Source organism: Zalophus californianus, chromosome 15 (assembly GCF_009762305.2).
Source record: "Zalophus californianus isolate mZalCal1 chromosome 15, mZalCal1.pri.v2, whole genome shotgun sequence".
Taxonomy (NCBI): Eukaryota; Metazoa; Chordata; class Mammalia; order Carnivora; family Otariidae; genus Zalophus; species Zalophus californianus.
The window spans coordinates 76,995,321-77,020,142 of NC_045609.1; the positions used below are offsets into that span (position 1 = coordinate 76,995,321).

Genomic DNA, 24,822 nt, shown 5'->3' on the forward strand with positions numbered 1-24,822 from the left:
CAGCTAAATTAATCCCAGAGAAAACTGTTTCCTCTCTCCTTCTGCCTAGGAAAAAAAAAAAAAAAAAGCCAGTAAAGAATGCTCTTAGTGTTTGAACTGTAGTTGGAGTGGAAAACAAATCGAGCAAAGGAAAGAGATACAAATTCACTTTGGATTCAACCTTCAATAAACATCAATATTTATTGAATATGAACTCTGAGCCCAGCCCTGTGCTAAGAGCTTCAGATAGAAGAGTAAAGTTGACACTGACCAGCGAACTTGAGGGTCCAGCTCCTTCAGTAGTAATATTTCTTACTACTAAGAAATTGGGGCACTGGCATTTGGGTTTATATATTAGTCTCTTATGTGTTTGGTGAGCTGAGTCAATCCCTGGGGCTTACCCACCTATGCGTTTTCACAAAACTGAGTTTTTGGATTTCAAAGCTGACAAGCAGACCCATGCAAATGGGAAACATTCCACTGGAAATGAATGATCAGGAGGCCATTCTTGCATTTGTTTGAAAAGGAGTAACGAGGCAGGAAGAGAGGTTCCAGGATATTCTCTGAATTTGAGTTGAAAAATTAGGTCCAATATTAACCCAAAGTGTTAAAAAACAAAACTCAACCGAGTAAATCGAAGATCTAATTGGCTTTATTAAAAGATTCATGAATCAGGTAGCATCCCATCTAGCAAACAGATGCTCTGAGGAGTTGTACAAAATGGAAGGTTTTTATAAGAAGGAGGGCGGGGCAAGAAAGGAGAGAAGGAGGAAGAAAAAAAGGATTGTTTCAGGGAAGATCATCCTCCCTTAGGAGGAAGGGCAGGGGTTCTTTTTTGCAGATAACCTCATCTTCCTTTGGGGGATAGAAAAGGCCCAAGTGACAGATTACCTCTTTGTGCTTATCAGAAAATTCCTGATTGACAGGTTTAGACATATTTCTGGGGGACGCTGAAACTGAAATTAGGTTAGGTATTAAACCCTGGTGGGGTGGCTTGGCCTGGCCCAAGTAACACCATTTTGGACCTGTGATTTTCTTTTTAATGAAAGCAACTTCCCAAAATACTTCTGGGGAAGGGAATGAGTCTGCCTGCGTAAGAATCTTAAATGGAACCTCCTCCAAATTCTCCCTCTGGGGGCACATGCTCTTCCTGGGAACTGCTTGGTTTAGGTTACAAGTACAACCACCACTGAATCAACCAAACGACAATTTTTCATGATTGGACTTGGTCCCTAACTCCTAAATGAAGGTCAAGATTTAAGATAGCAAGAAACAATCTCTACCATAAAAAAGATCCAAACCCAAAAGAAGGTGATTCGTCTTTAAAGTTGTTCACTGCAATGGTAGTTTGTATATTTGAGACGCATAAAACCACGGCTGATGCAATCTTTTTTTAGGCTTCAGAAGAAGGCAGGTGAGTTTCTATTTGCACTTGCATTTTCTCCCTGGCTTTGTTATGGTGTCAGATCCACATTCCGGAGCTCCTCGGGCCCTTGAAAAAAGTGATTAAAACGTACTTGAGGGACGCCACTGTCCCTGAGTATCTGTGTATACGGGAGCAAAGGGGGGGTGGGCGAGACTCTAGTTTGAAACCCACGACTTTAAAGGCTCACGGTGACTTTGTTTTTATAGGAAGAGCTGTAGCAGGCACCCCGCGCGCCGAGTCCCAGGCCAGGGAACACCTACTAGGCTCCAAGCAGAGGGAGGGCGTCTGAAAACCGAAACCGGCCCAGCGCACACCGGCGACGCCCCGGAGGCTGCCCGCCCCGCCGGCCAGTCTCGGCCCGGGAACACCCGCCGGGGCGGCGGGGCGACGGAGAAAGGAGGAGTGGGGGAGGGGCGGGCGGCCGAGGCCCCGCCCCCGCCCCGCCCCGCCCCGATTATAGCCGATGACTCAGGGCGGAGCTCCGCATCCAACCCGCTCGCCGCCAACTTCTCTGGATGGGACCAGAAGTTTCTAGCCGGCCAGTTGCTACCTCCCTTTATCTCCTTCCCGGTTGGCAGCGAGGAGGCTATTTCCAGACACTTCCACCCCTCTCCGGCCACGTCACCCCCTCCTTTAATTCATAAAGGTGCCCGGCGCCGGCTTCCCGGACACGTCGGCGGCGCTCACCGCTCTCGATCCGGCCGCGGCCAGCGAGCGACTCGGCGCCTGGAGGCCCGGCACCCCGCGACCCGGCACCCCGCGACCCGGCACCCCGGCGGCTGCCCCTCCGGGCCGACCCTGACCCCGACCCAGCATGAGCGCTGCCACCCACTCGCCCATGGTGCAGGTGGCGTCCGGCAACGGCGCCGGCGACCCCCTGCCCCCCGGCTGGGAAATCAAGATTGATCCGCAGACCGGCTGGCCTTTCTTCGTGGACCACAACAGCCGCACCACTACGTGGAACGACCCGCGCGTGCCCCCCGAGGGCCCCAAGGTGAGCCAGCCTGCGCCGCGCCCCGGCCGGCGGCCCCCCTCGACGGCGAGCGGCGGGGGTGGCTGCACCGGGCGGGGCTGCGGGGACCCCGGGCGCACCTGCCGGCGGACGCCCGCGCCCGGGGTCCTCCCGCTGCGCCACAACTAGCCCCCGCTCCTGTCCGCCCTTGGCCGGCGTCGGGGCGAGGGGGAGGCCCCGAAGGGGGGGGGCACTGTCCTCCCCGGGCCGCGTTTGGTTCCTGGGGGTCGGCCCGGGAAGTGCGACCCGCGCGGTGGCGCCAGGTGCCGTCCCACCGGCCCCTCCCCCCGAGGGCCGAGGGCCTAGGGCCGGGTAGCTGGGGCTGGCCCGGGCTCCGGAGGGGCGGCCGGCCGGCCTGGTCAGCTCTGGAGGCCCGGGCTAGGCCCCGTCGCGGCCTTTGCAGCCGCCCGCCCGGGCTCAGGTCCGGGTTTCACTGCTGTCCGTGCTCCGGCGAACGCCGTAGGGGGCCACTCGCAATCTTGGGGGTGGTCTGGAAGGAATTTTGCCTCCTGAAGTTCCTCAGCTTGGTCGAGGGGCACCTTGACTTTACTATCTCAGGCACAGAGTGACTCAGGGGACTGATGTAAATACATTTCTCCCCCTTTTTGTATCTGCAATTAAAATTGTATTATTGTTTGAAACGTTGTCAATAAGAATATATTTTAGGATGATTTGTTGAAAACAAGATGTTCTTCTCCCAGGCAATTTCTAAACTAAAGATGTGAGACTGTCTCATGGTTGACCATTGCCCTTAAGACATTGCCTCACACTGGCTTGAAAGAGAATAGTTTTGTTTTTGTTTTTTTTAATGGCATACATTCCCTTCCTTGTTATGGTATTAAAATACCCAGGATTTGTTTCTAATACACAAATAACTAATACAGAAGTACTTTTGTGAACGTAGCAGAAGTATGCCTCATTTATGTATATGCAAAGATATATGCTCTTTAACAGTTAAGAGCATGAAAGTTTGGAAATAGAAATTTGGAATCAGTCTGTTAACTTAAAAGATTACAACTAAGTGTGGTACACTTCCAATTTTCTATAAATTTAAACTATTTCAAAATAAAAAGCTTGGCAAAAGAGAAATACACTTAAAGAAAGGGGCATGTTATGCTGTCTGGGCAAAATTAAAAAAAAAGTCATAAAGAGCTGGTCAGTTGTTTTGAAGATTTAAAAATTCACAAAATTAATTTAAAGGAAAAAATTCACAAAATTAAAGGTGCTTTATAAATCATTATTTTGGAAGAAATATTTGTATCATCCACTTTCATTTCTATGTATTTTTTAAATTAAAAATAATGAAAACATGGTGCCCAACAGTGAGACGTTGAACATTCAGCAACTTACATTTGTAAGAAATTAATTGTATATTTTTATTTGAAAATTAGTACAAGAGTATGTAATTAGCCGGGGTGGGCATAATTATATATACTTTTTTGTGTGTCTGTTCAGCCCATAATTGAGTGAAACTGAAGCACATTTCAAACCAGTCCTGTTACTGCAGTCTGCATGGTGTGGTGTAAAACTTATCATTTCAAGGCCTCCTTCCTATAGAGACAGGGACTGTCGGAATCTGCAGGCACCCTTTGTTATGACTGAAGGTCAAGTTTGAACATAGCCACTGTAAGTGCAGCGTAAACCCAGATTGCCAACACTTTGTTTTTAGAATAAGACTCACCCAGCAAGTTGAGATCTTTGTGTACCCATCCAGTAGATTGGCTAGGCTGTGGTTTCATAAGCCTTTTTAAAGGGGGAAAAAACAGGTTGAGTTACTATTATTCTCAACAAATAGAGAAAACAGCCACTAAATCAGAAGTCTGATGCCAGAAAAGTGGATTTGAAAATTAAGTCAGAATTTTGAAGTTGAAAGGCCCACGAAGCTCTTTTAGCTCAACCTCTTCCTTTTACTGAGAAAGAAACCCAGACAGGTCAAGTGTGTTTCCAAGGGTCACTCAGCTGGTACTAAGAGCAAAGAGAACTACACCAGAAGGTCCTGATAAGAGGCAGGGTATCTGCTCAGAAGGTGGTAGAAGTGTCTAGAATTTTTGTGAAGCCATGATGTGTGCAGGCTGGAATACTTGGTTGTCTTTGTGTCCCCCTGGCCACCAGTTGGCCACCAAGCACTGTGTGGCTGACTTCTGTGCTGTGATTACTTGGATGGCGAGGACTGGATTTGGTAACTCAAGAAATGAGTTCTCTTTACCAGATTAACTACTGGAGATTAGTCAGCATGGCACCAGAATTTAAGGGGAGAATAAACATTCTGTTCATTGGCTCTTTGGGCTCCATGGCTTTCACACCTGTGCTTTGAGATGCATAGAACATCGGGGTGACTCATTCAGTTTCACTTCCATGAATGACATCTTCCTCCAGACTAAGTACAATGGAAAATCCTTCAATATTGTTTTATATAAGAAATTGGCTTCTTAATGTATAACAAGAAAGGGCCCTGGCGTGAAACAGAGGGCGATTTTGGAGGAGCTGAGCTAAAAGGACCTTCTGAACATCCTTGTCTTCAAGAGGAGATGCAATCAATCAACAAAGAGCCATTTGTTAAGCATGAAAAAACGAGGAAGCCCTTTTTTGGGGGGAAGACCACCTCTGGGTGTTTGCAGTCTAACCTTATTGGTAAAGGAATGGCTTTCACGGAAAGGAAGGGACTAGAACTTTGTGTTTCATTGAGTCTTGCATTCTGTCGTTTCCGAGTTGGTCCTCCCACAATGCCCTGAGTAAGTAGAGTGACTCTCTGTCCCCAGTTTTACAGGGGCGGCCAGTGAGAGCAAGTGTCTTGCCCTTCCGTTGAAGAGGTCGGGTGACTACAGGCTAAGACTTTGGGCTTTATCCAACTCCTCTCCAAGCAACTGGACCTCCCCACCTGTAGGTTTCCTGGATGTCGATTTTCTGCGCACGTGGGCTTGCCACTATTCCGGTCCAGGCCCCTTCCCTGGCAGAGAGGTTGGCGCTCACTTTGGAGTCTGAGGATGTGCAGCCGCTCCTCCCAGGTTCTGCCCTGACTAAACAAAGACCAGATGCTTTGGAGTGGGGTGCTGTGTTGCTCTCTCACAAAGCTTCCTGGGACCAGAGGGAGACCCTTCTCCCTCCACGAGCAGGGCTGTTCTAGCTTTGCAGATCTTAGAGGTCACCAGCACAGATCCCCAAGGCCAGCAGTCTCCTGGGAAGCCTTTTTAAGAACACAGATTGCTAGCTACGTCATTCCCCCCTACCTGCCCTCCCCCCCGCCCCATGTTGAATCCAAATTTCTCAGGGTAAGGCCCAGACATCTGGACCTCAGAGAAGTTTCCCTGATGATCCTGATTTTGCCAGACTGGCATTTGGGGGCCACTGGTGGCTGGTGATCCCATTTTGTAAGGGAAGGGGAGCTGCAATTCAGGGCCCGCCTTCCTACAAGTAGGCCCTGGAACGGCTCAAGCTGTGCCTGCTTAGCATCTAAGCTGCAGAGCCTTTGCCAGAGGCCCCATTGTCCTTCTTGGTGAAACTCCCCCGGTGCCTGGCTTGTGCCAGTGTGAATTTGGGGGTGGCAGTGCCCTGAGTCAGACTTAGGGCAGTGCCAAGACCCTCCCGTACCCCAGAAAGAAGTGAGCCAGAGCGTTTCCTTCCTGCTTTGCCCTCCCAGCAGACGCTCACCATAATAATCTGAGATTACACTCGGGTCCTGGGAGAGAGATGGAGAAACACCCTTTCGGAGGAAACTGGAAATTTTTTGAGTTACGATTGAAGTAGAGAGACCCATTTATTTTCTGCCCCAGGTTTAGTAGAGCCTCCTGAATTTTCTTAAAGATGAGATCATTCTGCTCTTTGCAGATCGATTGCAAGCTCTTGGGCCTCTTAGCAGAATCAGAGCACAATCAGGAAATGAGTGGCCATTCTCTCCTTTGTATTTTCTAGCAAGTTGCATGATGGGGAAGCAAATTCCTTTGTGACTGATGAACAGGGATTTGTTGGTGGGGAGGATGAAGAGCATGGCCAGATGCCTTAGATGTCCAGCTCATACAAGACCTTCACTTTACCCTCCAAAGAACAGGCTGTGTTTGGCTTATGCAAGAACTGAACATAATTCGTCCCCTGTTTTGTAGAGTAGACTTGCCCTTTACGAGGGTAAAGCTGGTACCCAGGAGCTGTGGCGGCATTTGACATTAGCCAGGGCCAAGGAGGGCTTAGCTGTTTGATGCTCTTGGGGCTGGTTGTGAGCTGAAAAGCTTCAGACCACCCATGAGGCTTGATCAGCCGTGTCCTCCTGTCCCCATTTCTGGAATGACACACAGTTGCCTTATATAAGGCACTCCGCATGTTTATTAGTTCCTCTTGACCTTTTTAAATGGTCTGGTGTTTATCGTCAAAAATAGGAGACCATGCATAATCCAAACCTACTCTTCCTCCTTCCCATTTTTGCTGCTTTATTGTTGCTCTTAAATATTTAAGACATCTTACACAGGAAAACTGGGAGCAGAAGACAAAGGCCTTGCTTATTAGGAACCTCTGAGGACCCGTTGGTGCTGATGAACACTGAAGAAACCTCTGTCTGCCTGATTGTGGAATTCTCGAGCCCGTCCCGGCTCCCCATTGCTGGCTGATCAAGTCTTGACTTGGGCTCCTCTTCTGCCTCTGATCTCAGTCTCACAGCTGGACTTTTGAAGCTAAACCCCAAATCCCATCCTTTGCAAATATGGGCCTTGATCCTCACTGCTTGCTTGGCACTGTGGGACTGTGTGAGATGTCTGGTGTTATTAAGTCTTCACATATTTCTGTGAAGATTTCTTCAGGGGCCTTAGAAGTGAGGTAGCTTGCAAAAGCTTCATGAGAGAGAATTTCTTTAGGATAGAATGAACCTTATATGTTTTTGTTTCTCTCTCTCTCTCTCTCTATATATATATATATATACACACACACACATATATACATACGCATATATATATGCCAAATGCTGGTTGGGTGCTTTACAAACCTTATTGCTATAAGTCCTCAAAACAGCTAAGATGGAAACTATTAGATGCATCTGAGGCCTGTCAGCTGTGACACCACGGAAGGACCTTTGTGGCCAGAGGTTTTACCCTCACCTGGGGGGGAGGGGAGTGTCTGGAGGGGTGACAGATAGCCTCACCCCCAGGGAGCCTGGCTGCTTCTCAGAACTCCTTTATGCTCAGAGCTCCCCAGGCACGGCCCCAGTTGATTATAGAGACCATTCCTTTCCTGAGCCTGGGTCTGAACTTAGGAGATGGGCCCAAGTCTTCATTCATTCATTCATTCCATCTGAAATTTACTGAGCACCTGCTCTCTGCAAGTCATGGTGTTCAGTGCCATATGGAGGACAGGTCTGTCTCCTTCCATGCCATTCTCTGTGCAGCATTTCTCTCCAGTTGGAAGCAGGCTATCCCTGCTCCAGACTCCACATTACTTTGATTGGAATATTTCTTCCAAAAGGCAGCACTTCGGGGTGCCTGGGTGGCTCCATCGTTAAGCGTCTGCCTTTGGCTCAGGTCATGATCCCAGGCCCTGGGATCGAGCCCTCATTGGGCTCCCTGCTCCGCGGGAAGCTTGCTTCTCCCTCTCCCGCTGCTTGTGTTCCCTCTCTCGCTATCTCTCTCTCTCTCTGTCAAATAAATAAAATCTTAAAAAAACAAAACAAAACAAAAGGCGGCACTTCTCTGCTTTGCCGTGTCCCCGTGGGCTGAGAGTTCCAGGGGGCAGTGGGCTGGCTGTCATCTTTCAGAGTCCTAAGTTCAGACTCTGGTCTCAGTAAATGATTCTGTGCAGAGGAGGGTAAAACCTGGCCTGGGCTCTAGAGTGGACCGGCTGGTAAAAGGAAAGCCGCCTTTATTGAAGTGCAGGCTCACGCTTAGAGTTAGTGGAAGTTGCTGGAAGCCTTCTGTTGGTTCCTAAGCACTGAAGTGTTGTCCTGGGCTCCCCAAGGTCCCCCGGGGGCAGGTTCCTTTTTACTGCATTTCTGAATGGCCTTTTCTCCACAAAGAACTTCGGTATTGATTCCCTAAGTTCATCCGTATGAGCCTGGAGACGTTCTTTTTTGTCCCCACCGGCGACACAGCATCTCAGAGCAGACGAGCTGGAAAGGCTGGGAGCTCCCGGCAGCCAGACGCCGCTAATGCCCGGCTGCACAGAGAGCAGCTTCCGCGCTGTCAAAGGACCTCTCTCTCTCTCTTTTCTCCATGTGGCTGGCAGCAAGACCAGACAGTGCACAGCGAGGCTTCTTATTCACTGTCAATTCAGAAAAGCCCAGAATTACAGATTGCTCACTGCCTTTGTCAAGAGCCCGTAAACAGAGTGGCTGCCCCAGAGCTCCGAGCACAGAGCAGTGTCCCCAGTGACTGAGGTGAGACTTGCCACTGAAAATTCCCCAGCATCCTGTTGGAAAACAGCCATTTCCTATTTTGAAATCATGTCCTCAGCGTCCATGAAGGTCCAGTTGTAGATTTTTTCCCCCGTCATTTTAAAGATTCTTCTTGGACACTGGATGGATGGATGAGTGAATAGTTAAGCCTTAAGCAGGAGGCTAGGAAAGAATACATGTGTGCAGAAGACAAGGCAGCCACATCACCCTCTGAATCTTCCAAATTCATCCAACAGACCCTGAGTGTCAGGCGGGGACTAGGTGCCCGGATAGAGCTGGGTTTTCTCCCTCCAGAGGCCCCAGGCTGGGCGCATGGGGCTGTGGTGACTCAGAATTGAGCAGGGCGCCGGCACTCTGCACTCCCGCCTGCCCTGCCTCAGCCAGGCAATGACTCAGCACCAAGCACTGGCTCCCTGGCCCAGAGCACACTTGAACTGAATGTTCCAGGTCTTGAACCTCAGCCCAGCTCGACCAGGCAAAACTAAATGCTTTCTCCCCTGCTGCATTTTACCCTGGGAAGATGAAGGGTTTGAAGACATTAGCCACAATTATTATTACAGAGTGTATAGGTATGGCAGGAATAGTGAAAGGGTTAACACATTCCTGGCCTTGATGTCAGACAAACCTGGGTTCTGGTGATCTCAGATAAATCACTCATTCTCTCTGAACCTCAGTCTCCCCTTCTGTAAAATGGGAACACCACCTTACCTGTCCAGCAGGATTGCGAGAATCGGGGGGATAGTGCATGGAAAGTGATGAGTCAGGGCCCGACTAGACACATGTGTTCAATCCATGGAAACATCACAGCCTCCACTAAGAAGTAGGAGGGGATTCACCACATGGCAGACAGATCTGTCTGGACATGGCTCCCTGGTAGACTTCAAGTCTTTTTTCTCGGAAGCAAAGCCTCTTACACCTTGTACTACCTTAGCTGGCTGTCTTTCGACTAGTATCTGGATGCCCTCTGCACCCTTCCCCGGGGTTCCCATGCCCCACATAACTCGGGGACGCAGCAGCAGGGGGTCAGATGAAGGCTGTCAGGCCTTCTGGAGCCTCACCCAAACCTGCAGCCCATAGCCTCAACCAGCTTCATCTCTGATTCATCCCTGACCCCCCAGCGAAGATAGGCCAGGAGGCATTGTGTTTCCGGGCCTCTGCTGCATGGGGTGGTGTGTTAACCCTCAACCTTGACTCCTTTAGGGGAGTGTCTCCCTCCACATCTCTGTACAGACCCCAGGACAGTTGCCAGGCAGGAGCGAGGTGCCCAGTCCATGTTGTGGGGAAACTGAGTCATGTTAGCTAGGGGCTGGCCATTTGCACAGCTGTTCTGGACCCCATTCTAAGGGGTGGAAATGTCACTGCAGGTGGAAGGAGAGGGGGGTTTGCTAACTGCCACCACCCTCTTGGGGGAGTATGGTTGTTGGAGGAATGCTTTGAGCAGCTGCTTAGGGTGGGGAAGAGAGTCCCCAGGAATTCCCCTCAAAGCAGCTACCCTTGGTTAAAGGGGCCCTTGCCCTAGCAGCAGTTGGTGAATTGGAGATTTGGGGGGGGTGATTTTATACAAAATGCATGTCTCGTGAGTCCCTGCACCCTGATACCAGCAAACACTTGCATAGTTGGTGTCTAGCAGATGGTAGAGCCAAGTGATTGGGCAGTGTTCCACCTTCGTATGAGACCAGTCCTTGAGAAACCCATGCAATGAACCATGAGGGCGTCTCTTTATGTAACTTCAGACAGTTTGCTTCCCGATACGGAAATTTCAGGTATTTTTCCATCTGTGATTCGTGATTTCAGATCCTTAGAGCAGGTGTCCCTACTCCTTTTTTCTGAAGAGGAACTAGCTAGGGTTTTCATTTCCCTGAAGCCATGAGTTCAGGAGCTGGGCATCGGGTGACCGGGGTTCTCGGCCTGGTAACTGCCTATGTGACCTTGGGCCACACCTGCTACATGGAATCCTTGAGGGAGGGCTCCAGGGGGTGTGGGAAATGGGGAGGCTGGAGGCTGATGCCGAAATGCCAGCTGTGGCCCTTGGTGCCTGGCCTGAAAGGTGCCCGTACACCCTGGTGGGGGACACACTGAGATTGTTGGTGAGACGCCAGGACAGGTTCTGCTCCCAGACACATCATCCTGCCCCAACCTGGCCTGGGTTTTCTCACTAGGTCTCGGGCAGGAGTGCAAGGAGCCACAGTCAGTGCAAGTTGAGTGTGGATTGGTCCACAGGGCAGGTCCTTTCAGAGTGGCTGGGCTGGGGCTTCTTGGAGGGGGACAGGGGTTTAGGGCTCGGCCCCTAGAATGTTGGGCTGTGTTTGCTTCCAGATTGTAAAGCATTAGGTACAGTTCCCAGCAGAGAAAATGGCATCCTTGCTAATTAGTGTCCTTAAGACTCTCGGATAAAGGGGCTTCTAACTCAGGCTTGTTGCCGACTGGTGAGACCACTGACGTTTTAGGCATTGTACACTATAGGCTCAACCAGGTGTTGCTCAGAAAAAGCGGGGTCTGTTAATAACCATTTGTGGAATGAGGGAACGTGATTTTGTAGGGCTTGGAGCAGGCTCAGCTTACAAAGTCTTTCTTACGCCTTATTTCACTTAAATTTTGCAAAAATCCCTAGGAGGTGTGGGGATTTTTACAGCTGGAGAAACTGAGTCTTGGTAGCCAGGAGTCCTGTCCAAGGGCACAGAGCTAGTGAGCAGCAGGCCGGGACTGGAGCTCAGGGTGACAGCTTGAAGCCCAGGGCTCACACTGGTTCATTCCTGCTTGTTTGGACACAGCTGCAAAGAAAAGAGGTGTTAAGTTTCATTCTATAGAAAGTTTTCTCCGGTAGGAACACATCAGGACACCTGTCTTGGTGATCCCAGGATAAAATATGTGTGCTTTGATAACAGGCAATCAGATCAAGCCTCTAGTCGCCCTGTCACTGGCCTGTGTCCAGCAATTGTGGTCAGCACAGACTCTTTTCTTACCAGGAGCACCGCACACGGACTTCTGTGGAGGTGGATTTGACTTGCTATTCAGAATTTACCTGATGTCCATTAAATGCCCAAACTTGGGCAGAGGGAGAGACCCTTTATCACAATGCGGTAGAAAACTGGAGGAATTTTGACTTTGGCTGAAGGATATATCAAATTGGCTATAATACTTCATTCATTTCGATGGCCTGAGTGTACCAAACAGAAGGTCTTGGAAGGATGTTGAAACTCAACTATTTGTGCTTTAGAAGAAAGTTTTTATTTTTGTTACCTGCCTGCTAGAAGTGAGCCAAGCTACTTAATTTTGATCCAGGCCCTAGATATATGGGGAGTTGAGGGTTCCTGTTTTCAAACTCCATCTTTTTTTCTTTGTTTTAGAAGTTTTGCAGTGTCATTAGTACAAGTCAACACCTGACCGTTGTGAAGGCTTCTGGCCTCAAAACCCAGTTAACTGGATCTGTGTCCTATTAGAGATTCCAGGGCTATGGAGGCAGAAGTGTTCCGGGGTAGCCCTGAAAGTTAACCTTTGTTATTCGTACCTTCGTTCAGACCACAGTGGTGGGAGCTAGGACTTGTAGGTGCTGAGAACACTTTGGAGAGCGATGTGCCATGGAGTTGAGGTTGGGGGTTGATGGGTGCTGTTTTCAGGGTTCAGAGGCCACTCAGTAAACTGGGAACCGATTGTGGATAGGTCAAGGCAAACCCTGCTCCCCAGCTGTCCCCAAAGCCACGAAGGCTATGAAAGTGCAATGTCCAGCTCAGTGGTTGGCATATGCCTGGTAGGTACCCAAGAGCTGTTGTTCTTACCCTGCTTTTAAGGCACAAAGAGTCCTGGGAAGCCAGCGTGGCGCAGTCGGTTAAGCACCCGATTCTTGGTTTCGGCTCAGATGTGATCTCAGGATTGTGAGATCAAGCCCCATGTTGGGTTCTGCACTCAGTGGGGAGTCTGCTTGAGATTCTCTCTCTCCCTCTTCCTCTGCCCCTCCCCCCGTTGCTCCCTCTCTCACTGAAATAAACATTTAACCAAAAAAAAAAAAAAGGCACAAGGAGTCCTTCCAGGGGGTCAGTGGCCACCTCTTAACATTGGGACACCTTAAATCCCAGTGACTGCCATTCTGATTTAACTGAACACAGTTAAGAGTGGTCATTTTTAAATTTCTGTGACATCAACTTTTCCTTGTTTTTGAGCTTTATGTAGATATTTAGAGCCAGAGGGGACCTTGGAATAAGCACCATAAAGAACGCCAGAGCGGGAAGGAACCTCACGTGGATCAGTGTTTTTCAGTGCAGTCCTGGTTTAGGCTTCACCACATACCACCGAATCACACCGTCTTGGGGTTGGACTTAGGGTCTACATTTTTAAGCATTTTCTCGGTGCTCCTGATGCTGCCTAGAGTCTGAGAAACACTGCTTCCTGGAGTCTCTGGGCCTCGCCTTCACTTTACAGCTGAGGAGAGTAAGGTCCAGAGAGGGGATGTGAGCTGCTTATATAACACACATATTTAGGGGTAGATCCAGGATAAGGACCGAGTGCTGTCTCTTTCCACATCTCCTAGCTGCCCTCTTAGTGCCCACATTGTTATTAAAGACCAGCAGCAAATCACTGGTGCTCTTAAGAGTGCTCTTAAGCAAACAAGACTTGCGTAAGTCCACCGGGCTCACCCAAGCTCAGAGTCTGACCCCAGGCTTCTCTAATAATACCTTGTCCTTAATAGGGCAAATCTTGGCTCATCTGGGGTAATTTTTCTCTGCTTTTTATCCTGGCCATCTCATGGAGTTGTGGAGTGCCCTGAGATGCGCCTCAAGATTTTACTGCAGTGCAAAGCAAGGGAGAAGAATGAACCAGTTCCTTTTATAAATGCATGGAGTAAGATAAGCAAAGCCTTATTTCCTCATCGGATCTCGTATATATGGATTCCTGATGTCTTTGCCCAAAGATAAAGATGATGAGCTGAGCTGCACTGGAAAATAATTCTTGGAGTGCGGTCATTCCTCCTTAAGCAGCTGCAGGGCAGGCCATGGTGAGATGGTGAGGACCTGCCGGCCTGCCTGGTCACGTGACCGCAGCTCGCCCCTCCCTCCCCAGAAGAGCTACCCCAAGGGGGCAGTCCCTGGTCCCCACTGAGGTCAGAAGGGAGCAAGTCATGGGTCCTGTATTGAGGATGCTGGCCTAACCAATAGGCTCTTTCTAGATGTGCTGGAACTTCTTAGGGGACTGAGGAGGCATGTTCTCCTCATATTCCACAAGAATCATAAACTATAACATTTCTCTTTTTTACTTTTTTATTTTATTTATTTTTTTAAAGTAGGCTTCACATACTCTGGTTTCTCTTCAGATCGTATAAATCTTTCGCCTTTTAAAGTAGGCTTCACACCCAGCTTGGAGCCCAGCAAGGGGCTTGAACTCATGGCCCTGAGATCAAGACCTGAGCTGAGATCAAGAGTCGGACGCTTCACCGACTGAGCCACCCAGGCGCCCCACTTTTCTCATTTTAGAAAATGTTGTCTTTTTTTTTATTAGATTGTGATGTAAAGTACCATGGAAGGCAGGAAGGGCAATTTAACTCTTTGAGGTGGTGCTCTTTAGTTAGTAAACCCTGAAGCGTCTGCTACTGATGGGACTCTAGCAGAGTAGACTTGGCAGAAGCGGGGAGGCGTCAGCATTCATTCCTGTTACGGATCTTCGTCTAGGTGGGAGCTTCGCTGCTGGTTTAAATTATTCATTCCTGTACAAGTGCTTACTCTTCTACTCTGTAAAGCCGGTGTGGTTTTTCTACTTACCCCCAGCAGTGTTTTTCTAAACAACCCTGATCAGACTGGAATGGGAGCATTCTTTTAGATGTGAGACTCATGAAGAGACATGGGTTTTTTTAATTAAAAGGCATAAATGGGTCAACTCACACAGAAGCCAGAGTGCAGAACATCAGGGCCTCCAGGTCGCCCTTAACCCCCCAGCGGGCAGCGCCATCCCTCTGTCAACCCCAGGCTGAGAACGCGGGTCTTGGTAGTAGCCCTTTACCCTCACTGCTGCTGTCCTGCCAGCCACGGAGGCCTTTCCGTTCTTCCTCCTCCTGCTTGCCTCCCTGGGTCACCCTTCCTTTCCGCGCCCTCAGCCCCTGCTTTGCCCTTCCTTCCTTTCTTCCTCTCACCCCGGACTCCTCCCCTCGTTTCCTGACGTGTTCTGGTTTCTCCTTTCGGTTCCTCCTGTCTTGCTGAGGCATCTCTTGTCAGCAGCTCTCTGGCCTTACCTTCTTCAGCTCAGCACTTACCTTCGCATGCTGTCCTCCTTCCCTCTGCTGCTCAGACTCCCCACCCCACCTCCAGTGACCACGGCTTTTCCCCAGCAACCACACGACCAAGACCAGACCCAGACGGAGCACGTCTTCCCAGATCCAGGTAGCGTATTGACTCCAGGAGGCAGTCCCCGCTGTGACCTCCTCTGGGCAGGAGGAAGTGCTCTTCCTTCCTCCCTCCCTCCTGCCCTCCAGCCTTTGTCTTCCCTTTTCTCTTGTCGTTGTACAAAATCTGCTACAAAATCTACTCAGTGAGACGTATAAAGTACGCAGCTCTTGGCAGGCAGCTGCCGTGCCTTCTGGATCCAGGGGCTTCCCCCAGGAGGAGCCAAGCCTCAGCCAGGTCCATCTAAGGTTTCCAGGCCCTGGAAGGGGCTGAGTTGGAGGCACAGCCAACGGCCGGCTTTGCAGGGGGTGGTGGGGTTGGCAGCCCTCACCGGTTAAAATTGGATGGTGTGGGTGGAATGCAGCAGGGGCTGGGCAGCGTGGAGGTTCCAGGGAAGTGTATGCTTTGATAGGTTTGTATGCAGGTATCTACCTGTTTACTGCCATGCAGAAAAAGAACATTTCCATCCTCACAGAAAGTTCAACTCTCAGAAGGTTCAACACCATCCCAGGGACTCTCATTTCCTGCGGGGCAGCCCCTACTCTGAATCTTCTATCAGTTAGCTTTGTCCTTCAGATTTGATTCCTTTGACACTTTGGGGTCTGCGCAGCATGATTGTGCGCCTTTTGGGGGCGGGAACTCACATGGGTTGCTGCCTTCTGGGCATCCTTCTTGCATGTGCTCTCATAAAACCTCCCAGCAGTCCTGCGAGATGGGTGTTGCTAGCTCCATTTTCTAGATAAGGGAATTAAAGCTCACAGGTTAGAATTATCCCAGATCACAGAACTGTTACTAATAGAGGTCAGAATCAACTGACATCCTATCTAGGACAGCCCCATCCTAGCTAGAAAAGCCCATGCATTTCCCCCATTTGCAGAGTCTCCCATGCTTTCCAGAGGGTGTTTGCTTCCTGTGTGTTTCCTGCTGTCTCAAACTGTCTTGTAAGCCCCTAGTCGGCAGGGATCATGCCTTGCTGGTCTGGTAGGCCTGCAGTGCCCAGCATCAGAGTAGCTAAGACGGTCACCAGGCGGTAGTCAGTGGATGAGGGCTTCCTAGCTCCCTGCCCGAGGATTGTGTGGATAGCTGAGGCTTTTGTACGTTGCTTGGCGGGGGAGGTGGACAGTGAGCTCCCAGGCAGCCAGCAGAGAAGAGGCCCAGGACTTGTCCGGGCCCCTGCTTCAGGCTGGAGGGAGGGTTGCCCCAGGGAGGGGTTCACACGCCGAGATGGTGGATTAGGAGTCGGCACCACATAGCGCTGGGTGTCCTCAGTGCCTTCTGGTGCCCGTCTCACGGCAGGAACCCACGGCCTGCTCTTGGGTGACCCGAGAGCTAAGCAGGCTAAAATAATGCTGCTGCCCCGAGCACGTGGGGATTCTAATCTGAGAGTGCCTGTCTGCTGGTGTCCCCAAGGACACAGCGACACCCTTGCCTCTCCCCTGTGCAGGAGGCCCGGGGTAGGGGCTCAGCAGGAGGGAAGCAGTTGACGGAGTCTGAAAGAGCTAAATTCCAGGGTCCACCACCGCCAGCTGTTGCACCCCAACACAGACACAAGGCACAGTTATAATGGTCGATCACTCAACATGCAAAGGAGCTTTCCTTCCTTGTGACTGGTTTTGCGGCAGTGAGAATTACACCCTGCAAGCTCCTAGATTCTCAGTCTTTGGCATTTGTTTGCAGTTCGGAGAGATGCCTCCTTAAGGAAGGATCGTTCTCCTTCTTCATCAGTGACCTAGCCAGATGTGTGTAAGTGGCACAGTTCATAGCATCCTCCTCTGTAAAGGACCCTCGAGGTGGCTTCAGGGGGTAGTCAAGACTGGAAGCCCTGCGGGGGTGTCCCTGACTTTGGTTGCTCAGCCCTTGGTGAGAAGTGACTTTGCCCCGTGAGTGACTGCCCGGCCTTGTTGTCTGAAACAAGATCTTTCTCTGTGGTCCATCTGGAACTTGGCCTCCTCAAGGGTCCCGAAATAGCCAGGCGGCTGCAGGGACAACTTCATGAGAGGACAGGAGAGGGGCCCCCGCCTCTCCTCGCCCCAGAGCAGCCTTTGCCGCCATCATTGGACCAGCAGAAGTTTGTTCTCCTGCTGCGCTGCCCCTGTGTGCCTTCTGATCTCCCTCTCTTGCACCTTGTTCCGAAAGTGTCCCCGGGTGGGCAGCCTCGCCCCACTGCCGCCTGTCTACGAGGGCGTCCAAGCTGTGTCCTGTGTCTGGGTCCAGCACAACCTGTGTCGTTAGGAAACACTAGGACCTTTGAGGCAGCGGGGAAGCTGGCTATAATTTAGTGGGTTGGCCTTGACTCATCCTCACACCTTCTGATCTGGGTCTCTGATTTGGGGGACAGTCAGTGGCTCTCCTACATACAGCTGCTGGTTGTTACCCATAAAAGAAACCTGTCTGACCAGTTTGGGAAATTGGGACCTCTCTGTGCTCAATGGACACCTTGGCTCACCTGCTTTCCCTCGATGCCCCTAACTCGTAAACTGGCCATACAGCGGCCTTGTAGGGGAGGGGCTCTCCGGCAGACGCAGAGGGTGCCTGTGAGCAGCCTCACCTTCTGTGCTCGGCCAGCTTGGCTGATGCCGGAGGTGGGGGAGGTGCCCAGAATCACTCCAGAAGGTGGCACTTAGCACCGTGTTTTTGCTTCTTTGGGGTGTTTTCTTCCCAGCTCCTAACCAGACTCTTTCTCTTTTTTGTGTTGTAGGAAGCACCGTCCTCTGCAAATGGCCCTTCCCAGGAGGGCCCCAGGCTGCTCCCTGCTCGGGAAGGCCACGCCGTGTACCCCCAGCTCCGACCAGGCTACATTGCCATTCCTGTCCTCCACGAAGGCGCCGAGGGCCGGCAGCCGCGCCCTTCCTTTGTCTGTCCCCAGCCAGGGACACAGCGATTCCGAACCGAGGCGGCCACAGAGGCTCCTCAGAGGTCCCAGTCACCCCTGCAGGGTGTGGTGGAAGCCACCCAGCCAGATAAACAGTGTGGACAGGCGGTGACAGCAGCTGCGGGAGCCCAGCCCCCAGGCTCCCACAGACCTGAGGTAAGGAGAGCCAGCCGGTGTAACATGCAGGGCATCTGGGCCTGGCCTGCAACAGCAAAGGTCACCCAGCAGAGACAGCATGACAGCTCCACAGTGTCCCCCAGCATTTCACATGTGTGTGACCCCACAGGCAGGGGTCATGGCTTATTTCTGTGGTTAAGGAATTGGGATTCAGAAGGGTAAACGACTTGGTCCAAATGTATAAAGGTGGAAGTATGGCATTTCTGGGACCGGAAACCTGGCCTTCTGGCTCCTAATCTGGTGCTCCTTACTCCTACCAGGCTTTCTGTGTCCAAAACACAGGAATAACTATATGTTATTTCATTTAGTTCAGTACTTACGGATAGGCATTAACTGCTTGGAGCTGTTTTGATACAGTGTCCCATGGCTTAAAAGGAAACCCAGAGGGGTGCCTGGGTGGCTCAGTCGGTTAAGCGTCTGCCTTCGGTTCAGGTCATGATCCCAGGGTCCTGGGATCAAGCCCCACGTCAGGCTCCCTGCTCAGCGGGAGCGTGCTTCTCCTTCTCCTCTCTGCTTGTGCTCTTTCTCTCTTGCTGTCTCTGTCACTATCTGTGTGTCTCTCTCAAATAAATAAAATCAAAAAAAAAAAGGAAACCCAAAATAAAGAGTCGGGGGGTCAGCTGCTCGATGATAGGGTTTTATTTAAGCCTGAAGTCCCTGCTTCAATGCACTAATATCTAAAGAGTTCTTCATCCAGCTCTTAGCTGGGATTTGAGGGCCAGCGGACCCCAGTAGGATTCCTGAGCAGTAAGCCCTTCTGGTTTTCCCGTCTGCAGATTGTCCGGTGTTGTGAGTGCTGATTCTCACTCCGTGCCTGTGCCCAGAGTTAGCCTTGCCTCCTTTGCCTCTGTTCCTTTCGTGGAGGAGGGCCTGAATTTGTAATATTTTGTTGTAAGAATGTCACTTTTGAGGGACACGTGAATCAGAGAAATCTGAGGCAAATTTGAGCTAACAGGGCCCTTTGAAGCCAGCTGGGGAAATACCCACCTGATTTTCTAGGCAGCCCAGGGGCCGGCCCGCCTCGGGCACACGGTAAGTGCTGCTCTCCGTGCCCAGCTGTGTCCTCTGCAGATCGCAGGGGAAGGATTAGAGAAAGAGGTGACATCAGTAACAGCAGAAGCAGCGCGTTGGGCACTTCTCTCTCTCTCTCTCTCTCATTAATTAATTAATTAATTTTAAAAAGGCTGTTTGAGCTGGGAAGAATTGGAATGCCAGCCTCTTGGCTCTAGAGCCCCGAGCCCTAGCAGTACATTTTGGAGATGGAAAGGTTTACAGGTAGACAGTCCTAACGTGTTACCCTGAGCAGGCACATAAAGGAGGCACAGTTGGGGCTCCAGGGCAGACGGTCGCTCACGCCTCCACTCGTTGTGTCTTGCAGCGACCCCAGTCTCCAGCGGCTTCGGACTGCTCGTCCGCGTCCTCGTCGGCCGGCCTGCTCTCCTCCGCCGGCAGGAGCAGCCTGGGCACTCACCAGCTCCCCCGGGGCTATATCCCCATCCCTGTGATACACGAGCAGCATGTCACCCGGCCAGCCGCCCAGCCTTCCTTCCACCACGCCCAGAAGACCCACTACCCGGCTCAGCAGGCCGAATACCAGACCTACCAGCCGATGTACCACCGGGCCCCAGGGGACGACTGGGAGCCCCGGCCCGTGCCGGCAGCGTCCCCATTTCGGTCACCCGTCCGGGGTGCATCCAGCCGGGAGGGCTCTCCAGCCAGGAGCAGCACACCGGGGCACTCACCGTTGCCCCACCGGGTGCACACCGTGGTTGACAGGCCTCAGGTACGGAGTTGGTGTCCACAGACTGACCCCCGCAGCGTCTCTCCAGGGGCTCAAGAGCAATGTGCGGGTGCCCTGGTTCCTCCATGGGTCCTAACTAGCTCCCACGTGTTACGGGGGGAAAGCGAGATCCTGACACTGGCCGGTCACCGGCAGAAATGCAGGACAGGTGCTGGGAATGCTCAGTTCTTTCTGCAGCTTTGCTCGTTGGTCATTGCAGCTGCCTTTGGGGCAGAACCCCCGCCACCCCCGGGGGGAGATAGCTGGGCGGTGTGTGTAGTGTCACTTACACACCTGGGACCCGGGCGTCTTAGCACCCAGCACAGTTTTTCAGGGCCCTTCAGACCCCTTCCATACCCCAGCCACAGCCTCGTCTCCAGTGTTCCGGGCAGCTTGTTGCCTTCTCACAGATACCCCTTCTCTACTCGGCAAGCCCTTTCTGTTCTTCCCACCTCTGTGCCTTTGCTCTTGCTGACCCAGCTCCCTGAAATGCCATCACAATCCAGCTTCTCCCCATCCTCCAAGGAACCAGCCAGTCTTGCCTCTTTCGTGAAGCCGCCTCTTCCTCGTGGCATCCCATCACAGTCCCTTATGGGTTGGTATGGGTTACTCGGTGCATTCCAGAAGTGTTCTTCTTACCTGTTCAGCTCTGAGCTGGACGACAGGGACCTGTCTTACACCTCTCTCCTTTGGGGTAAAGGACCACATTGCCTGAGTGATGATGAGCCGGCTGGCTGGCTGACTGGGAAACCTTCCAGCCTGGTGAAGTCGCAGGCACAGACCTATTCATCTTTCCGGGGCAACTCGTAGGGCACATCCTGGAGGAGGAGGAGGAGGTCATTAGTTTTCATAGCTTGTAGCTTAGCAGAGCCTTGAGCAGCCCTGGGCCCCCCGACTTGAGCAGCCAAATTAGTTCTCTGCCGCAATATTTAGAAGGAAAGCCCCTCATAGACAAATGCAGGGTGTCTTACCATAAATGGTGATAACACCCTCCTATGGTTCTTTTTTTAGCTTCTTTATTTGGAAATATTTCAACCTTACAGAGGAGTTACAAGAGTCCTACAAAGAAACCCAGTATACCCTTCATCCAAATTCACTGTTAGCATTTTGCTGTATTTGCTTTGCCATTTCTTATTTCCATACGTATCGTCCATGTGGTTTCTTTGTTGGAGATCTAATTGTAGATATTGTGCCCCTTTATCCATAAATAATTCAGGAAAAATTTTCCTAAGAAAGACCTCATTCATAACCACAGTACAGTGATCAGAATCAGGAAACTTAACGTCCTTAAAACATTGTTATCTGATACACAGTCCACTTCCAAATCTCCTTGATAGTGGTTTCCCCGTTCCAGGATCTAATCTAGGATCATGAGCACCGCATTTAGGTATCATTTCTCCTCAGTCTCCTTTGTGGTTCGGTCCTTCGGTCTGGAACAGTTCTTCAGACTTCCTTTGCTTTCATGACCTTGACATTTTCAAAGACTACAAGCTGTAGAGCAACTCCTCTTAAGAGTTTCTAAAGTCATTTTTCTTACCCAGAGATTGTTTTAAGACCCAAAGAGGGGTGTGTGGCTGGTTCCTGAGTGGTAAGGGCCAGAGTTGAGGCCGTCTGCATTGGCAAAAGAGGTCTGGTGGGAAAGGGGGTTGTTGGCGCTCAGATGGCTAAGTAGCCACCAGATCCTAACTGCACCTCTATGTGTATTGTAACATTATTCACAATAGGCAAGATACAGAAGCTGCCCAAGTGTCCATCGGTAGATGAATGGATAAAGCAGATGTGGTATACATATACACCAGAATATTACTCAGCCATGAAAAAGAATGAAATCTTGCCATTGGCAACAACACGGATAGACCTAAAGAGTATCAGGTGAAGTGAAATAACTTGGAGAAAGAGAAATACCATATGATTTCATTCATATGTGGAATCTAAAAAAACAAAAGAGCAAACTAAAAACCAAGCAGACTCATATAAGCAGAGGACAAACTGATGGTTGCCAGCAGGGAGGTACATGGGGGGGGGGTGGGATGGGCAAAATAGGTGAAGGGGATTAGGAGGTACAAACTTCCAGTTACAAAATCACGGGGATGGAAAGTACAGTGTAGGGAATGTAGTCAATGATATCATGAGAACAGACGGCGACTGTACTTCCTCGGGTCAGCACTGCGGAGCGTGTGCAGCCGTCGAGTCACCGCATTGTGCTCCTTAAACTAGAGAGCATCGTCTGTCAACTCTACTTCAGTCATAAAAAGGGGGGTGAGAGGAGAGCCAAGATATTTGCTTTAAGCACAGCTCATTCTAAAAACTATCGCTCGCAGTTACTTTAAAAAGCACCTCAGCCTGGGTAGCCAGGAGTCAGTGTGGAGACGCGCAGCTGAGTGTTGGCACAGATGTGCCCCACAAAATTCTCCCGGAGTTAACTATTTTGGGCATCCTGCTTACTCTCAGAAAAATACATCAGTCTGGGCAGAAACCACGAGGCTGTCATAGATTTAAAAAAAAAAGATTACAACTTTTCTGAAACAGGACGTGGGCCTTTCCCTCCCGGAACAGAGACCGTCCCCACGGTGTCAGGGAGGGTCGTGTGGCGGTTACTCCTCCGTGGCTGCCTCACCAAAATTCTGAGTCACGCAGGACTTTGCTTGGAGCTAAACTAGCTCGGCAGTTGGCAAGGTTGTTGGTGAGCGAGTTTTCATTTTTGAAAACTATATTGGTTTTCTTTTTGTTGCCCTAAGAATACCATCTACAGAAAAATTCAGTGAGCGGTAACAGACGCTCAGTCCAGGGTGATGAGTGGAAATGAGTGGTTCGGTCCCATACACGAACAGCATGTTTTTATTCTGTATAACAGTATGTGGTTGGCTTCGCAAATCTCTTTTATACTGTTGAAGCCATTCCCCAGTTTTCTTTATAGTCAGTCGTACTAGCTACAAACAACTGCCTGAGACTCTCAGCCAGTTACTAAAAATACCTTTGTGTCCTTTGCCTGTTCTCAGCAGCCCATGACTCATCGAGAATCTTCACCTGTTCCCCAACCTGAACACAAACCCGAAAGCAAGCCAGGCCCAGTTGGACCAGATCTCCTTCCCGGACACATCCCGATTCAGGTGATCCGCAAGGAGGCGGGGTCGCCACCTGTCTCCCAGAAGCCCCCACCCACCTCTGAGAGGGTGGAAGTCAAGGTTTCGGCGGCTCCGGTTCCTTGTTCGCCCAGCCCCGCCCCTCCTGCTGTTCCCTCGTCCCCCAAGAATGTGGCTGCCGAAGAAGGGGCAGCCCCCGGCCCTGCCCCCGCCGAAGCCACACCCCCCAAACCAGGGGAAGCTGAGGCGCCCCCAAAACACCCAGGCGTGCTGAAGGTAGAGGCCATCTTACAGAACGTGCAAGGGCTGGAGCAGGCCGTGGACAGCTTTGAAGGCAAGAAGACGGACAAAAAGTACCTGATGATAGAAGAGTATTTGACCAAAGAGCTGCTGGCCCTGGATTCGGTAGACCCCGAAGGACGAGCCGACGTCCGTCAGGCCAGGAGAGATGGTGTCAGGAAAGTTCAGACCATCCTGGAAAAACTTGAACAGAAAGCAATAGATGTCCCGGGTCAAGTCCAGGTTTATGAACTCCAGCCTAGCTCCCTCGAAACCGATCGGCCCCTGCAGGAGATCGTGGAGATGGGTGCCATGGCAACAGACAAGAATAAGAAAAGTGCCGGAAACGGAGAAGATCCCCACACTGAAAGCCCGCAGCCAGAAGCCAAAGAAGCCGCAGCTGCAAACCCGGGCAGCCCCGGCCCGGCAGACACAGCTGGGAACCCAGCCGCCCCGTAGTCTCCGCCCCGCGCCGCAGACCCGGGCCCTGGGAACTGCTGGTGTGCGGTAGGGAATTTTAAGTTGCATGCATTTCAGGGACTTTAAATCAGTTTGTTTTTACTATTCGTAGGCGCTTGGTACACAGTAACTTGGGTGGAGGCCAAACACACTAATTAAAGGGCTAAAAGGAAAATAGTGCTTTTCTTCTGTATTCTTATTCTGTACAAATAAGTTCCTTGTTTCAGAAGTTTAACCCCATTGCTTGTTGTTGGGGCCCTTTCTGTGCTCGGGCACCACGTGTCGGCCATGGTTGTAAGCTGTCTTCGTGGAGCTCTGGACCGAAGGAGGTTTTTGGCTGGTTGATGGGGTGTTGATTTCCCATCGCACAAATATGGAATCCATTTTTCAGAAACGTCGCCCTTTTAATGGGATGATTCTCTTCATCTCATAGCTAAAATAGCTAACTTTAGATAGAATAAAATGTGCAAGGAGCCCTAGGAATATCTGTATGTTGGATGACTTTAATGTTACACCTTTAGAAAAAGGAAAATAAAGTAATACTATAACTCAAGATGGTTTTTTGTGATTTCTAAAGTTTTGAGGAGTGGCAGCATCAAGACTGGGTCTCCCTGGCTTCAGTAACCGCCCGTATTTTCAGGCCGGCTCCGGGATCCCTAACCTCTGTCCGGGCCTGGCTCCTGAGAGAAGGAGTGTCTGTCACATTTCATCCTCAGGTTGCAGCTGGTAACTGGGAATACTGGAGGCTGTACACCCAGGTGATGGGAATGTCCCTCTTCCGATTGGCCCAGCTCAGTGGCCGCTCTGGGAGCATCTCTGCTCACCTGGCCTCAGGCCTCAGCAAGGGGCTGGGAGGGTTCAAATGCACCCTCGTGTTGCCTGAGGCTGACCAAAGTGCTCTGTGCGCTCCAGGTCACCGGGGTTGGGAATGTGTTCTGTGAGAGTTTTAGGGTCATCTTTATCTGACATTTCTCTGAGTCATCAAACCAGGCTGGGTTTATCTTCCCAGATTGGGTTCCT

At 50.9% G+C, this 24,822-nt stretch overlaps 1 protein-coding gene across 2 annotated transcripts; it reads left to right on the forward strand.

The window, feature by feature from the left end:
- The first annotated feature begins 1,884 nt into the window (after positions 1 to 1,884).
- Positions 1,885 to 24,355, forward strand: BAG3 (BAG cochaperone 3). Of its 2 annotated transcripts, none has more exons than XM_027596352.2 (4): positions 1,885 to 2,399; positions 17,851 to 18,180; positions 19,580 to 19,984; positions 22,984 to 24,355. In XM_027596352.2, exons 1-4 carry the CDS (start codon positions 2,220 to 2,222, stop codon positions 23,800 to 23,802), a joined length of 1,734 nt encoding a protein of 577 aa, XP_027452153.1. In that variant the 5' UTR covers positions 1,885 to 2,219; the 3' UTR covers positions 23,803 to 24,355. The 2 variants fall into 2 exon arrangements, with proteins under 2 accessions (XP_027452153.1, XP_027452152.1); XM_027596351.2 differs by having other exon boundaries at positions 1,886 to 2,399; positions 22,981 to 24,355.
- Positions 24,356 to 24,822: the final 467 nt, after the last annotated feature.